This window comes from Diadema antillarum, unplaced genomic scaffold (genome assembly GCF_040938485.1).
Source record: "Diadema antillarum isolate AM-2024a unplaced genomic scaffold, OU_Dant_1.0 scf00000164, whole genome shotgun sequence".
NCBI classification, from domain to species: Eukaryota; Metazoa; Echinodermata; class Echinoidea; order Diadematoida; family Diadematidae; genus Diadema; species Diadema antillarum.
The window spans coordinates 801,216-817,221 of NW_027271053.1; the positions used below are offsets into that span (position 1 = coordinate 801,216).

The 16,006-nt window shown below is 36.6% G+C and overlaps 1 protein-coding gene across 1 annotated transcript; it reads left to right on the forward strand.

Annotated features, from left to right (window-relative positions):
- Window positions 1-333: 333 nt before the first annotated feature.
- LOC139722370 (methyltransferase-like protein 27) lies at window positions 334-15,648 on the forward strand. Its single transcript, XM_071633676.1, has 5 exons — window positions 334-450; window positions 1,292-1,414; window positions 11,492-11,630; window positions 14,291-14,383; window positions 15,470-15,648. Exons 1-5 carry the CDS (start codon window positions 334-336, stop codon window positions 15,646-15,648), a joined length of 651 nt encoding a protein of 216 aa, XP_071489777.1.
- Window positions 15,649-16,006: the final 358 nt, after the last annotated feature.

A 16,006-nucleotide genomic window follows, 5' to 3' on the forward strand; every position in this document is an offset into this window, starting at 1 on the left:
GTCACCAGGAGGAGGTTGGAGCTCCCCCCCCCCCCCCCCCCCGCCTCTCTGGCGTAAATCATAGTGAACACCTCCCCAACCCTCCAATTTCAGGGTCATGGACCGGTCTCCGCCACAGATAACGCTCAATAAAATCAATGATCCAGCCCCGGGATCCAGCACAAGTGAGAGAATAAAGTCCACCATCTCCGGACCACAAGTAGAAAAGACTTCATTGTTGATCAAGCCACGAATACGTTGTAGACCTGCGTCGATTGAGGTAGTATCGTCGCACGATCGGTCTCAGATTAATTCCAGGGTATATCTACTTTGATCTGCCGAGGAGTCGAAGAAATGGCGGAGAAATTTGCCGATATATACCGTGATAATTACAAGCAGTATATGAATTTAGAGCTGGAGAAACGACAAGCTTTCTACGATGACTGGGTCCAGAAAGGCGACTATGACAAGGTACCATCCTTCAACTTCATGTTCTCGGGGCAAGTCACCTATAGTCCGAATTTCGGACTAGTTGACTTGCCGAAAACACACCTTAATACACGCTCGCTGAAGACAGCAAAGAGGCTCCTGAATCATGATCACGATACGGGTGGCATGCGGTCAGACTAAACGGCGGCGTATTTGCAAGCTCTCAACTCTTTGATTTTATTTCACGCATTGTCATTTAGCCATTTTGAATTTTTATTGTTTTAAGATAAGGAGAAAATGGCTATGGAGTCTGTTGGTATGCTATTAGATATTCCACATAGACTCTCTCTGCAACATTGACGCCCCTAGATACGTTTTGACGCCTTGGCACAGATATTCCATGTTTGTCCTTTATTCGGGGGAAGAAGAGATTCGCAAATTTTTCTCGTTAACGCTCTGAGGTACGCAACGATGACAATTTCCACGTGTGAATAAATAATAATGATAAAAATGATGATAATAATAACAGTAAAAATAATAGTAATAGTAATGATGATAATGATAATGATAATAATAATAATGATGATGATGATAATAATAATAATAATAATGATAATGATAATAATAATAATAATAATAAAAATGGTTAATGAATAGGAGAGCATTACAGATTTAGAATGGAGAGAGTCGTAAGCCAATTGTTCTATTTATTCGTTTCTACACAATATACTAGTACTTTCACCAGCCTAGAGGATCTACTGCGTATTGGCAGTGCAAAAAAGAAAAAAGTAGTCAGTGAAAGGGAAACAGTGAGGCAAGAAAAAGATGGAATAATTGCGGTGATGCTATGATGGTTGGTATCTGTGCTTCTTGTTTGGGATAGGAAGTCGTGGAGCAGGAATATTTCGGACCGAGACTCGTGGCGAAGAAGATGAACGAGGTACTGAGCAACAAAGATGCCAAAATACTAGACGTTGGTGCGGGTACTGGACTTGTCGGAGAAGAGGTAATCGTCCTCATGTATACATCGTCTCTAATAATGACAAGAATGCGTTTTGAGATTTGATTTCATTGTCATTGTATGCACGACGGTTTGTTTCTCTTACATCATCGCTCACATAATTATGTGAGTTATCATCTAAGAGTCATTCCTAATTTCCAGCTTCTAACGTGATTTATCTATTGGTTTGGTTCATATAACTTAATAGAAATTTTCTCTTGTGATGGATGAATAACAACAAAATAGCTTGAGATGATGTACGAAGAGTAAAGAGGTTCAGATGCGAGAAAAGAGAACGAAAAGAAAGAAAGAAAGCGGAAAGTTGTATGTCCATGTAGCCGATCTGCGTACTGCCACATAGAACGTTAAAGGCTTTTCACGACATGAATGTAATTCTGTGACCATCACTGGATCCGTTTTGGTTTTTATCTATATTCATTTATTTATTAATTTTTTTGTTGTTTTATTTTTTCACTTGTTTATGTTTTTGGTGTGTTTTTATAAGACGTGACGTGTATACCTGAGATGGAATTATGGTTGAAAAAAAAAACACAAAAGTTTTTGTAACGTAATAACATGGAGTGATATACGCAGGGTCGTTTCCGCAGTGATCTGGCACGGTTTCACTTGCGTCATTTGATATTGGTCACTCTGTTAAAGGATATAGCGATACGATGTACCCATTTTTGTTCTTTTTCTTTTTATTTCATTACTAGCTGAGCCAATTGAGGACCAGTCGTGAGTTATTACTCATCTCGTCCACTTATAATGTTAGAGCTGGGCAAGATTCAAAGCCAGATTAGCACTTTGATTATCGTTGACGACCAGTTTGCACACATATACGTCAATAACATTTGGAGAAGTGGGGTTTTATTTCTATACGATTGCGTTGTATGATTATAATAGTCATGCATATAAGCAGATATGCTATTATGTAATATTGTTTTTAATTCAGTTGTAAATCATGTGAGTTCTATGATATAAAGCAACCGTATCAGCCTTCTTCGGATTGTTATTTGATATTTGAACAGTTAAAGGAGACCTCCGGATGATTTTCAGATTTTTACATTTGAACAAACTATAAATTAGTTACACTGAGGACAGAGTTTCAGAATTTGTGATAATTGGGATGAAGAATAAGAATATTTTCAAAATTTAAAACAAATTGCAATGAACAAGGATGATGACATGGCAGAGTCACCATAAGAATGCATGAGTTGGGGCTCAAGGAAGCAGAACAAAAGACGAAGGCATGCATAGATTATACACAGGTGAACTTGCAAGCAATCGGTATTGTAATGGAATTACACTGCGACATTTCTGAAATATGTGAACCTCCTATGTCATCATCCTTTTTCAGTGTAATTTGTTTAAGGTTTTTTCACACTAATTGTTTCTCTTTTCAAGAACCACAATAAATTCTACAAATCTGTATATGGAGTTGTCGATTTATGTACTACATGATGTGAAATTATGAAAATCGTCTGGAATGTCCCTTTAACCATCTAAAGGCGGGGGGGGGGGGTTAGAGTGTGAGATTGTGAATGCGCTCATAACGTTGTGCTTCTACACGTGACACTTAGCTCCTTATATCTTCACTTCACACTGTCTTGTCTGGAAGATAGTAACAAAGTCATTGCACGATTAACTTCCATGTAAAATCTTCTGCTTAATTGCCTGAATTCAACTTTTTCCGGGAGTCGAGGTGCCCTATTTCGAACGTAGATCTGATTAAATACACATGAAACAGTTTATGTTCGCTTTGAACATAAAAGCGGGCAATATTTCTTTAGAAAAGATCACCCACCCGGCACATGCACCAAAAAATCGCTGAATAAGGCTGCAGACAAGGTTATAACATGTGCATAAGTTGTATAATTAGCTATCATAATACAATTCAAGAAAAGAAATAAGGACCATACAGAACGTCAGACACCCACTCCTGCAAGACAATAATAAAAAAAAAATGAACTCTTCATGAACATTTAAGTTGTTTACAAAGGAAACAACAATACAGCTGTAAGTTACGCAAGAACCAGAAGAAGAGTACAAATAACTATCTTATCTTATAGGAAACACATGCATGGCACAAAGGTTAATGAGGCTCTGCAATTGTGTTTGCCCGATACACCATGGTGCATTAAATTATTCAAAAAGTTATGCCAGACAGAACGAGCGCAACTAAAAGCTGTCTCCAGTTGACAACACAAGTAACAACATGAGATGATTTCAATTCTGCTATAATACACCGCAGCTAGTATTCAATTTGCTAACCGCTATATGTATGATCATTTTTCCCCTTTCTTGTCTTTCGTCACTTTTTTCATTGGTTCTTTGCCACTCAAGAAGGGAAAACGTACACCCAAAGCCCCGTCGGCAGAGCGTTTCACGCGGGGCCTGAAATACTCTGTGTCTTGCCCAGCGGCCAACCATGCTGGAAGGTCGAGATTGTATTGAGATTGTGAGTCGTGTTGTATACAGAAGTCTGCTTTTATATATTTTAAGGGTTTAAGAATGTTTATGCATTTATTCATTTATTTAAAAAAAACTATCGTGTTATACCGGTTCCTCCCAAACTGATTTCATTTTACTTTATTATTCACTGAAGGTATTCATATAAGAATAATCGAATACAAAACTACCGTATCGCCTTATGTTATGGAGATAGATAATATTAAGATAAATAGATGTGGATATATATATATATATATATACATATCGACAGATAGACAGATAGAAAGATAGAAATAGCACAAAGGTCAGAATGCAATACGACTCTTAGAGTAGAAAATTTTTTCATAATTATTGTGTTCTCAAAAAATTGCTAATATTGGTGACAACAACATACTTCTTTTCAAATCAGACAATGTAATGGTGTCTCCCTTTTCACCTGTGTTTAAAACTAAACGCGACTTCCTTTTGCTGAAACAGGAATAAAACTCTCTTTGTATCTCTCTATGTATCATTCCAATGCCATGTGATTTTTACAAGGTGGTGGGCGGGTAAAGGGATTGTATCGTTACTGAATTCTCCACCAAAAATATTATTTCATAATGGATATGATCATTGATGATTGTGAAGAAACCTATATACAGTAGTGTTGTAACGTGATGGCATCCCCAGTGTTCCGTATTTCGCATTTGTTGTTCCGAGCGATATTCTTGTTTCGTGAATTTGACATTCCGTAACCATCTTAATAATGATGTGTCCGTTGTAAATAAATCTTTAAAGGATTAGTCTAGCGGATATAGACCACATATAGGGTGAATCATGCACATTATGGTAAAAGCACCATACTTGGTACACATGTACATGATGCCAATACAAGTCATTTCTGATATGGAAGCCACTCTGATTCTGCCTGTGGCGGCCGTGGCGGCCATTTTTCAAAATGGCCGCCATGTGATATAGCAATGCTGTGTATTTTGGAAACTATAAGTCCGATTGTCGTGATTCTTGTACCAAAGTATAGGTTTTGAGGGTCAAGGATTCCAATAGAATAATTTTTGAAAGGATAAAACCATGGCAACCTACTTATTGGCGGCCATTTTGAAAAAATATGGCCACCATGCTAGATATAACATATCCTTAAAACGTATGGACAAAGGGTCATGACTCTGGTACCAACTTATATGTTTTGGGGGTCAAGGATTCTGATAAATTCAACTGTAAGTGAATATGAATCGTTTCATCCTACGTTTTGGCGGCCATTTTAATACATATGGCTGCCATACAACAGATAATGAATATTGTATATCTTCGAACTCAAAAGATATATAATCCCGATTCAAGTGTAAAAGTATAGTTTTTGGGTGAAGGTTTTCAATATAATGATGTTTTAGCAAAGTGAATAGGTTCATCACATCCTTTGTTTTGGCGGCCATTTAATAAATATGGCCTCCCTCCAGTTAAACGTGGCTGCCGCTCTACATTCTATTCATATATCTTTAAAACCAATGGATGCATCTTCATGATTCTGGAACAAAAATATGTTTTTGAGATTCATTTATTTAAATGGATACATCTTTTCGTGTATACAACCATCGCATCCTATGTTTTGGCTGCCATTTTAAAACATGGCCACCGCAATATATACTTTACTGTACGTCTTTGAAACTAATTGGGGTCAATGATTTTAAACAAGCATTTGTTGATGAATAGAACTAACACATTTCGTTTTCATGTCCATTTTGATAAATATGACTGATGCACTACATAGAGTATGCACACACACACACACACACACACATTATATACAGTGTGGCCTAGAATTAACGGAAACGCGAGTTTTCGCAAATATCTGCACATTTGCATTACTTTGATGCCAAAATGAATGACATAGAGTTGTAGAGAATTTATCTAGAAGAAGAATGACACCAAAATCCCTCGATTTGGTTGAGTAGTTTTCATTCTACAGATGTTTTTGTAAAGACGGGTCGAGCGTAAATTTCTTAGCTCAATTCAACAAATTTCAGCATCGAACAAAAGCCACTGCCTTGGGAGACTAACAAAGAATCGAGGCCGCACATCACAATGTGGAATGTTTGAATAGGATTATTGTCGAAAATAGACCTTCAATTGTTGAGTAGTCTCCGTTGCTGAGCTTTGATAAAATAAAGTAAGAAATTAATGATTAACAAAAACATGTCTAGAAAGAAAAGTACTCAACCAAATTGGACAATTTCGTTTTGGTTTTGAAAAAATATTCGTTTCCATTTTCTGAGGGGCCAACCTGTAGTGTATATATTATATATACACCCTCACTTGCCATATGTATTGTCCCATTGACAAGAATCGTTCACCTATTATTGGTAAATGAACCTCCTATGTTGTTGCGGCGTTTAGTTCTTTATTGTTCATTGATTGTTGTTGATTGACCATACCTCTATCACATTCACTATTCAAGTAGGTATTGAACATCACATAAGTACAATTGTTGCATACCTAGAATACTAAAGATAATTATGTTGAATATCAAAGGTAGAATAAAATGGTGAGAATGGAAAAGAAGACTTTCCCCCCAATTTTGGATGCATAGACAGGAGAGTACAATTAGTGTACTGTCATAGTTTCCAGCCACAAAGACATGATAATTGCAGTCTTATAAGACCTACTGATTTCTAAAGGTTTTTTTTCAGTTCTTGATCATTATTTCATAGTATGAACCTTGTCAAAACAGTTACACAACATTATAAGAAATCATATGAAGGAATCGAATTAGCTCTGACAATCCAAAACAATTATTGTTCCTGATCATCCATTGATGAGCGGTGATGAACGTGAATGCATATATAGATGCAGGTGCGCTTTAGAGAACTTCTTCAGTATTTCTACTGGTGCCGGTAAGTAAGATCGATTTACTGAATATTTTATTCTGCAGTTTTATCTTCCAATAATTATGAACCTAAAAATTTGTATTTCTTTGAGGTTTTCCTTAAATTCATAAATTAGCATAATTTTTCTTGTAAAGTGTAGTTTATATTTTGCTAGTAGACTCATGTGGAGCTGCAAATGACAATTAGATGTAAACCTATAAAGATGTATTGTATAATACCTATTATATTTGCCGGAGAGATGATGAACTACAACACCTAACCGCCTTAGGAGTTCCGCTCCGGATTTGGATAAGGTTTACTCCCTAGCCTTTGATTAACCAAAAAACTGCCCGCAAGGCAGCGGGAGACTCGTGGAGGGCGGGGACGTCTCTCTACCCGTACAGGACCAGAAGGACCTGCCCACTGCCACTATTTACTTTATCGTTTGATGTATGAGATTCAGTGTAGTTATAAGTATCAGAACAGCCTGGTCAATCATGGATTTTATAGACATACATGTAGTGTGTTTACATTTGATGTAAGTGACCCAAGAAGTTTTAGAAGTTTTCTCACACTTAGTGTCATGTTTCCAAAGAAAACAGATATACCATATTGGTTGGAAACTATGATTTTCATTCCATAGTCCAGGGACCAGAGAAAGCGAGAGTCTATATTTCTAGAAAATGTATAATCTTGATTAAAATGTACTTCAGACATGAAATTGTGAAGATCATGTTTTTCACATACACTGTACACACAGAAATCCTATAAAGGAAGTTGAGCATATTTTCCAAAATGCTTACAAAGTTAAATATGCCCAGATGTTCCACATTAGAATACTTAAAATGAGTGAACAAGTAATTGTTGACCCCTAAAACAAACGTTTACACCAGAATCAATCCACAATGGGCATCCCGCTTTCATAACACTCGTACGCTATTTATTAAATGGCCGTCAAAACAAAGGATGTGATGAACCTATTCACTTTGCTAAAACATCATTATATTGAAAACCTTCACCCAAAAACTATACTTTTACACTTGAATCATGATTATATATCTTTTGAGTTCGAAGATATGCAATATTCATTATCTGTTGTATGACAGCCATATTTATTAAAATGGCCGCCAAAACGTAGGATGAAACGATTCATATTCACTTACAGTTGAATTTATCAGAATCCTTGACCCCCAAAACATATAAGTTGGTACCAGAGTCATGACCCTTTGTCCATACGTTTTAAGGATATGTTATATCCAGCATGGTGGCCATATTTTTTTCAAAATGGCCGCCAATAAGTAGGTTGCCATGGTTTTATCCTCTCAAAAATTATTTTATTGGAATCCTTGACCCTCAAAACTTATAGTTTGGTACAAGAATCACGACAATCGGACTTATAGTTTCCAAAATACACAGCATTGCTATATCACATGGCGGCCATATTGAAAAATGGCCGCCACGGCCGCCAAAGGGAGAATCAGAGTGGCTTCCATATCAGAAATGACTTGTATTGGCATCATGTACATGTGTACCAAGTATGGTGCTTTTACCATAAAGTGCATGATTTTTTCTATATCCACTGGACTAAATGGTTTTAGTTGAGACCTGGCTTCAGGTTTCTAACCTTTTTGGTGAGATAATGAGAAACCTCATACGAAATATGATGGGATTCAACTTTTTTTTATGATTTTTTTTTAATGGCTGAGATTTCCAAAACAGGAAATCCTTTTATTAGGGTCTCTTTGTTTTACTTTTTTTGTTGATAATTCAGCCATTTCAAAACCGATTTTCATCAAATACACTTTGAAGTCCTCTTAAAATGATATGCTCTGTAACATTTCATAAGTGGTTTTTCAGTATCTTGCAAACAGTTATTAAATGCTCAATTTTCATCCCCACCAATACTACACCATCCCTTTAACCATTCTCCTTAAAGATTCCCTGCAATCAATATGTTTAAATGCTTCTTGGTCTATACACAACCAAATCACTAAATATGTCATAAAGATATGCTTCATACATATATCTTTAAACATTTTTCTTATTTTTTACGAAACTCCGTGCTAAGCCGTGCCTTATGCCCCATAAGGTATGCCATTCATTGCTTATAGTATTAGCTTATGGAATCGTTGGCAATAGCACAGTACTAGTTGAGGTGAGGAGTCAGCTTGTATACGTTTTGCGAGATATTTAGGAACCAGTCTACCAATGTCAAAGAGCAATATTCTATAAGAGGAATCAAAAGTGTATTTGATGAAAATCGGTTTGAAATGACTGAGATATCCAAACACAAGATAAAACAAAGAGATATTAACAAAAGTCGTGGCCTGTCAATTTTATTAGGATCGTGTGTTGTTTTTTTTTTATATCTCAGCCATTTCAAGACCAATTTTCATCAAATAAACGTTGAATCCTTCTTGGAATTACATGCTCTTTCATATTTCATGAGAGGTTTCTCATTATATCACACAAAAAAAAAATTATAAACCTGATGTTAGGTCTCGACTAAAGCTATACTATCCTTTTAAGGCACGTAGCTTTTTCTATCGTTCAGTTAAAGTGTTACAAGATGATGTCTCAGCTAGAATATGAATAAAGATTATTTGAAGGATTTTCATTTTGTGTGTATAGAGGTGGAGCTGACCAGCTTGCAGAAAAAGTAAGAATGTTTTGAATGGTTTTTTTTTTTCAGAAGTATTTAGTGATACAGTTATGTATACAGACCAAAAGGCATCAATAGAGGTCAACATACATTTTATCTTAAATGCAGGTATCTTTCAGTTGTTTTGAGTATAGAGTCTATACCTTATTTATTCAAGTCACAATACTGTGAAACCTGGCTGGCTTTAATGTATATGTCGACGCTCTCTTCGGGTTTAAAGCTATTTGATCGATAAACGAACAGAAGCTTGCTTATGATTGTCGAGTATTATAAAATCTTTGCTCTATATTTTCCATTTTACCGTTGATCTTGTTGGGGCTTACAACGTGTTCATTCTTTCTTATTTGATTACTCCCTATAACTTCCATTCGCTCTCCCTCCCTCTCTTTCTCCCCCTCTCTGTTTTCTCTGCTGGAGAGAACATAGTGTCCCACAGCGTTTTCACGAAATGTTCACTTATATGTGAAAACGCTCAAATTGTATCAGAACGTGTACACAATCCAATGTGAAAACGCTCGAATTTAACACTGTGTTCACAATTTGTTCGCTCTGTGTTTCACACTGCGAGACACTGTTCTTTCCAGTAGGGTTTCTATATAGGATTCTATCTTACCTATCGACTGAACCCTGACTTATCACTACACTTCTTTCTACTAAAGAGAAATAAATGGGACTTGACGTAATTATGATATATATGAAGAGTACTCGAAATGATAAAGCACATTATTATTTTTCGATTGTTCATTGTCCGATAACCTTTTCTTTCCATTCTCTAGAGAGCTACCATGGCGCTCTGTCAAATATTGACTGGGCGCATAGATTGTGACTGTGATGACGGTCATGGACGTCATGATATATCATATGGTACTATCATCATGTCAATAGCATGTACTGGTGATCATTTCAACACACCATATTCCCTTTTTGCCATCAAACAGTCATCATTTACTTACATGAATTACCTCTCGCCCTAATTCTTTTTCCTAAAGTCTCAAAGGTTATGTAGGTTTTCGGTTTTTGGAAATTGAATTCAACTACAAAGTATAAACTTCAAAGTAACACACCATATTCCCTTTTTGCCATCAAACAGTTATTATTATAGATGTACTTACATAAATTAACCTCACTCCCTAATCTTTTTTCCTAAAGTCTAAAAAGGCTATGGTAAGATTTGTTTTTGGGAAATCGAATTCAACTACAAAGTATAAACTACAGGGTATAAGGGTATTAGATTCGTGATCGCGGGTATTAAAGGGACGGGACAAAGAGTGTATCTGTCGAGGAATGAATTGCAAACCCATCTTATATCACTCCTATGAGCAAGAGGAGCTTGAATTGACATTTTGCCTAAGTCATTGTTTATAAGCTGGATAGTTAATCATTTGTCATTCATATAAAAATAGTGGATGTATTGTCTGTAATGTCATAATCACCACATTTGACCTGCCTGATTATGAGTTAGGGGGATGGGGTGGGGTGATAAGGTGTTAGAGATATCCCTCGAATGATATGAGAATGTGATTACCCTGGCAGATCATTTTGAACCTTTATGACTACTATAACAGAAGATATAATTTTCGTCCTTACAGTCAGTAAACGTTGTCTCAATGGTCTGATTGCCAGCATTTGTGTCATATTGGACAGCTCATTGAATATGGATGGGAACAAGAAATCATTGCAAGCCCTCCCCCAACTATACAAGATGTAAAAATAAACATAACGAGACGATTAGTAAAAATCATTTTATAAAATAACTCGAACCCCATCCGCAGGCGTTAAAGACTATCGTTTCTTCATTTTTTGTTACTTTTTTGTATAATACATGTTTTATCATAATCACAAGGATTTCTTTTTTCTTAATCTAAGTTAAGGTTTGTTTGCTATGCAAAAGAGAAACGAGTAAGGATTATTCATAATTTATGAGTAATAAAATTATATTTACTTCAAATTTGGATATATTTATTGTATCGATTTCTCTCTACATTATAAATCAACTGAAATTCATTACGCAACTACTAGGTACATTAAGAGAGCAAAGATAGAATGAAAATTTAATCTCATTACAACTTAACTTGACTAATTCAATTATAATTTCTGACTCGACAGCTTGTCAATAAATATGGCTTCAAGAACCTTACGGGAGTAGACGCGTCGGGGCCTAGCCTTGATGTGGCTCGGTCCAAGGGCGTCTACAAGGAACTCCTCGAGTCTTTCGTTGGTCCACAGCCCCTTCCTCTTGAGGACAGTGAGTATCGAAACATTTCTTGGTTTCATTATTTTTATACATATCAAAAATATGTCGATATTTTATAGTAAGTACAGGTATCATATAAAGTGTATAACCCTTGTGTCACTGTGTCTGTCAATATAGCATATAATTAGTATGCTCTATTTACATACACAGTTACACAAGGATTGAAGTTTACACCAATGGACATCGCTGTACATCAATGCCTATGCATTTTTAATAAGCTTTCACGCCTCCTTCTTCAGGTTGGCTATTACAGCATGGGGCAGCACCGCAGGGCTTGCGTGCATGCATATTGAAAATAGTAAATAATTATATATATATATATATATATATATATATATATATATATATAAAAGTATCCAAATTAAAACCCCATTCCCGCTCTGTTTAAGAGTGTGCATGAATTCTATGCTGCCTCTCTCTCTCTCTCTCTCTCTATATATATATATATATATATATATATGTATATATATATATATATATATATATATATATATATATATATATGTGTGTGTGTGTGTGTGTGTGTGTTTGTGCGTGTGTTATATAAAAGTAAGGCGTGTATTCATAACAAGATTTGTGATTGGTCGAATTATAGTATCATGTAACATTCACAGGTTTCGTTATAATATAACGAAACCTGTGAATGTTACATGATACTATAACATGGTATAGTGACCATTCCGAAAATTTCCCGTTTCTCACTTTGCGATTTTCCGCTACCATACGAAGACATAAACTCCCCAACGATCCGACTTCGCTGCTCAAATGTTCGTAAGAATTCCGAAATTTACGTTTAGGCCTATTTGAGGGACTATGTCCTTCTAGATTTATGAAAGTTCGTTCTCCGTCATCACAAACTGGCCCGTATTTTGATGATTTTTCAAATTAACATTGATTGTTTTTTTTCGTTGGAGGAGCATTTTGCTCGGTCGCAGTCACACTGCACGATATGCGTGCTCAATGTCAATGCGTGTGCAAGGCCGCTGAAAATGCATCGCGCTCTACACTGTTGGTGCAAAATTGCACCGGGGACGTTGCGGCGCTCGTTGGTGGCCGAATACTGGTGCAGTAGACATTTGCATTCAACCCTTGCATTGAATAATTCCCGTAGACACTAATCATAGGGGTAATTGCCTAGGGGGTACGTAAATTTTGTTTTTCTTTTTTGCTGCTTTTGTGGATACCATCAAAGATCGTACACTCATACGACCTTTGATATTTGATGATTTTTCAAATTAACATTGATTGTTTTTTTCGTTGGAGGAGCATTTTGCTCGGTCGCAGTCACACTGCACGATATGCGTGCTCAATGTCAATGCGTGTGCAAGGCCGCTGAAAATGCATCGCGCTCTACACTGTTGGTGCAAAATTGCACCGGGGACGTTGCGGCGCTCGTTGGTGGCCGAATACTGGTGCAGTAGACATTTGCATTCAACCCTTGCATTGAATAATTCCCGTAGACACTAATCATAGGGGTAATTGCCTAGGGGGTACGTAAATTTTGTTTTTCTTTTTTGCTTTTGTGGATACCATCAAAGATCGTACACTCATACGACCTTTGATATCATCACACTCTCGGCTTGCTATAATCAAAATATCCCGCAAGAAAACGGCGTATTTCTCGATTTTTAGCGCTTTTTCCGCGACCCGTCGCGTAGACAATTCAGTTATATATCACTTTCCATTCTTGATGTCAGAGTTGCTCTGTGATATCACAATGATTGTTAAAAAATGCTACATAACACAGAGTGACGGGTACAAAGGTGCAATGCGCCCAATTTCAGAATTGCTTTGTGACATCATTTTGCAAATAGTACTTTATGGAGTGTCAACTTTCTGGTATAGCTGAAAATAACTATTATCACGTGAAGCTCTTTCAATCTATCAAGTTTCTAGAGGATAGGATACATTTTTGATCCAAAATATAATAAGTTATATGAAACAGAGTTGTAAATATACTATGTTTGTAAATATACTATATCTACTATAACAAATGGTACGTGCTCTGTTATACACTATAATTCTAGCTAGTATCACTCCAAATGCACGGGACACCATCGTGCAATTCCATTTCAACTCGACCTTCGGCCTCTGTGCCAGGTAAAGATTTTGAGATAAAAGACCGAACCCTTGTGAAATCCAGTTCAATCAGTAAAATGTTCTTCGGTCTCGGGCAACTCGGTTCGCTAAACAATAATGTCCCTTTGCATTTGAATCAGATTATGTTTGCTTATAATATGTATATATGTTTGCATGTATGAGTGCGTATGCATTATATCTTATAACTATAATAAAGTGGCGTATTGAACGATTATTATGTGTAAAGGCTTCTTACGCTCTCACTGATCGTGGTAATTGCCCTAACCCCTGTATGATGTTAGTCAAAAAGTATTGTAATGGCATCAACGTATGTTCACAAACATATCTACACACAAACACACAGATATTAATATCATCTTGTGTAAGTCAGTGTGTGAGTGCATATATCTTTCCTTTTCGATCAGGTCTGATGTATATCTTGTCATTTCTTGTCATCTTTATTTTCAATCGCATAGTGATACAGTGCTAATGGTTTCTTCACTAAAAGGTCATTTCGTCATCGTGACGATAATAATTGTTCAATTAATGGCTCTATAACGATTATCTTGCAGATTCTTTTGATGCCGCCATCTCTTGCGGAACATTCCTTCCGGGTCACTGTGATGGGAATGGTCTGAAAGACGTCGTGAGACTGGTGAAGCCAGGCATGTATAACATGATTCAGAATTACAGATTTCATTTCATTTAATCAATTTCCCTGTGCAGTTGCAATATTTAATTTGAATACACATAATTACACTTAGATTTACGTTTACACCCACATAATAATTTTCCTGGGTAGGCAAAATCTGGGTTTGGGAATCAAAAGTCTCTCTCTCTCTCTCTCTCTCTCTCTCTCTCTCTTGGTAAACCTCGCATTAGAAATACCTTTTATGGTAATCACAATTCAGTGGTTTCGGTTTGAACATATTTTTGGTAAAACTCAGTAAGCTGTCGCTAGTTTGTCCTTATCTATTTTTTCTAATTATGCTAAAATTAATTGATTTCAGCCTTTGAAAGTGAAAATCATCATATCTTTATGAATAAGGTGAGAAAAGTCCACTTGCATAGACTTTGTACCCAAAATCACATTTTTAGCCATTTTCGGTCTGACAGGCATGTATAACAGGTCGTGCAGCATCGTAACGGTATGCCCGAAAATGGTGCCAAAAGATGTGCGAGACTTGAAAGTAAAAAGTCAGCGAACACCGTGGTCAAAAAAAAAGAAAAGAATAGTCGTGGAAAATGTCGAGGGGGGGGGGGGGGGCTCCCCCCCCCCCCCGACTGTTTGATGTGCTGAGTATAAGCAGTCGTGAAAAATATACTGATAGCACTTACAGGGGAAAAGGAAAGGAAAGGAAAAATAAAAAACCCAGTTTGCTGTCATGAATTCATCTGATTTGATCTGATTTGATATCAAATCAAATTGATTTCATAGTAATAATGCAGAACTACAATCCAACTATCTATATTAACTGCTATTACTTCGATAAAATTTCTTCATCCTTTGCATTGGTATGAGAATATCACAATGATTCTCATCCTCCAATTTTCCGAAAAAAAAAGTGAAACGCCTGATTCAGTAATATTGAATCATTTTGACGATAGATTCATTACATCAAAATGTCAGGTCCCGTTTCTAAATTTCCTTATCTATTCCTTGTATGCTGATGATAATGTGTTGCAAATTATGGTGTATTCTCAATGCAATGATAGTCTGACTGATTCTTCAACTAAATTCTACTTTGCAGGTGGTTTGATCCTGATTGCAATGAGACGGGTTCTCTTGGACGAAGTGGTGGAAGGGTTCTATTTCAAGGAAGCTGTCGAAAGTCTTGTGACGAGCAAAACATGCTCACAGGACGTGGACTACGTTTCCGGGTATGCACAGGGACACGATGGGGCCATATTGATATTAACAGTATTGTAAATAAGATTATGTAGCCATTTAAAGTTGACGCACAAGGTCTTTAATTACAGTGTTAGGTTTTAAATCTCTATAACTTCTGAATGGATCGTTATGGCGCACTCTCTGTTGTTCTTTCAATGCAAGAACTTGGGCAGTACATACTCATATAACAGATAATGACTGCTTTTGTATGGGGGAATATTCATATAACCTCAGAAGACTTTGAAGTGCAACGTCAAATTCCCTCGACTTTTGTCAATAACCCCCCCCCCCCCCTAAGTAGCTTTACATTCCATTCGGATTGGTCGTTCTGTATGTTCCTCGCATGTTCTTTACAATGTACTCAGAGCTCTCAGAATTCAAGTTAAGACTCCCGACT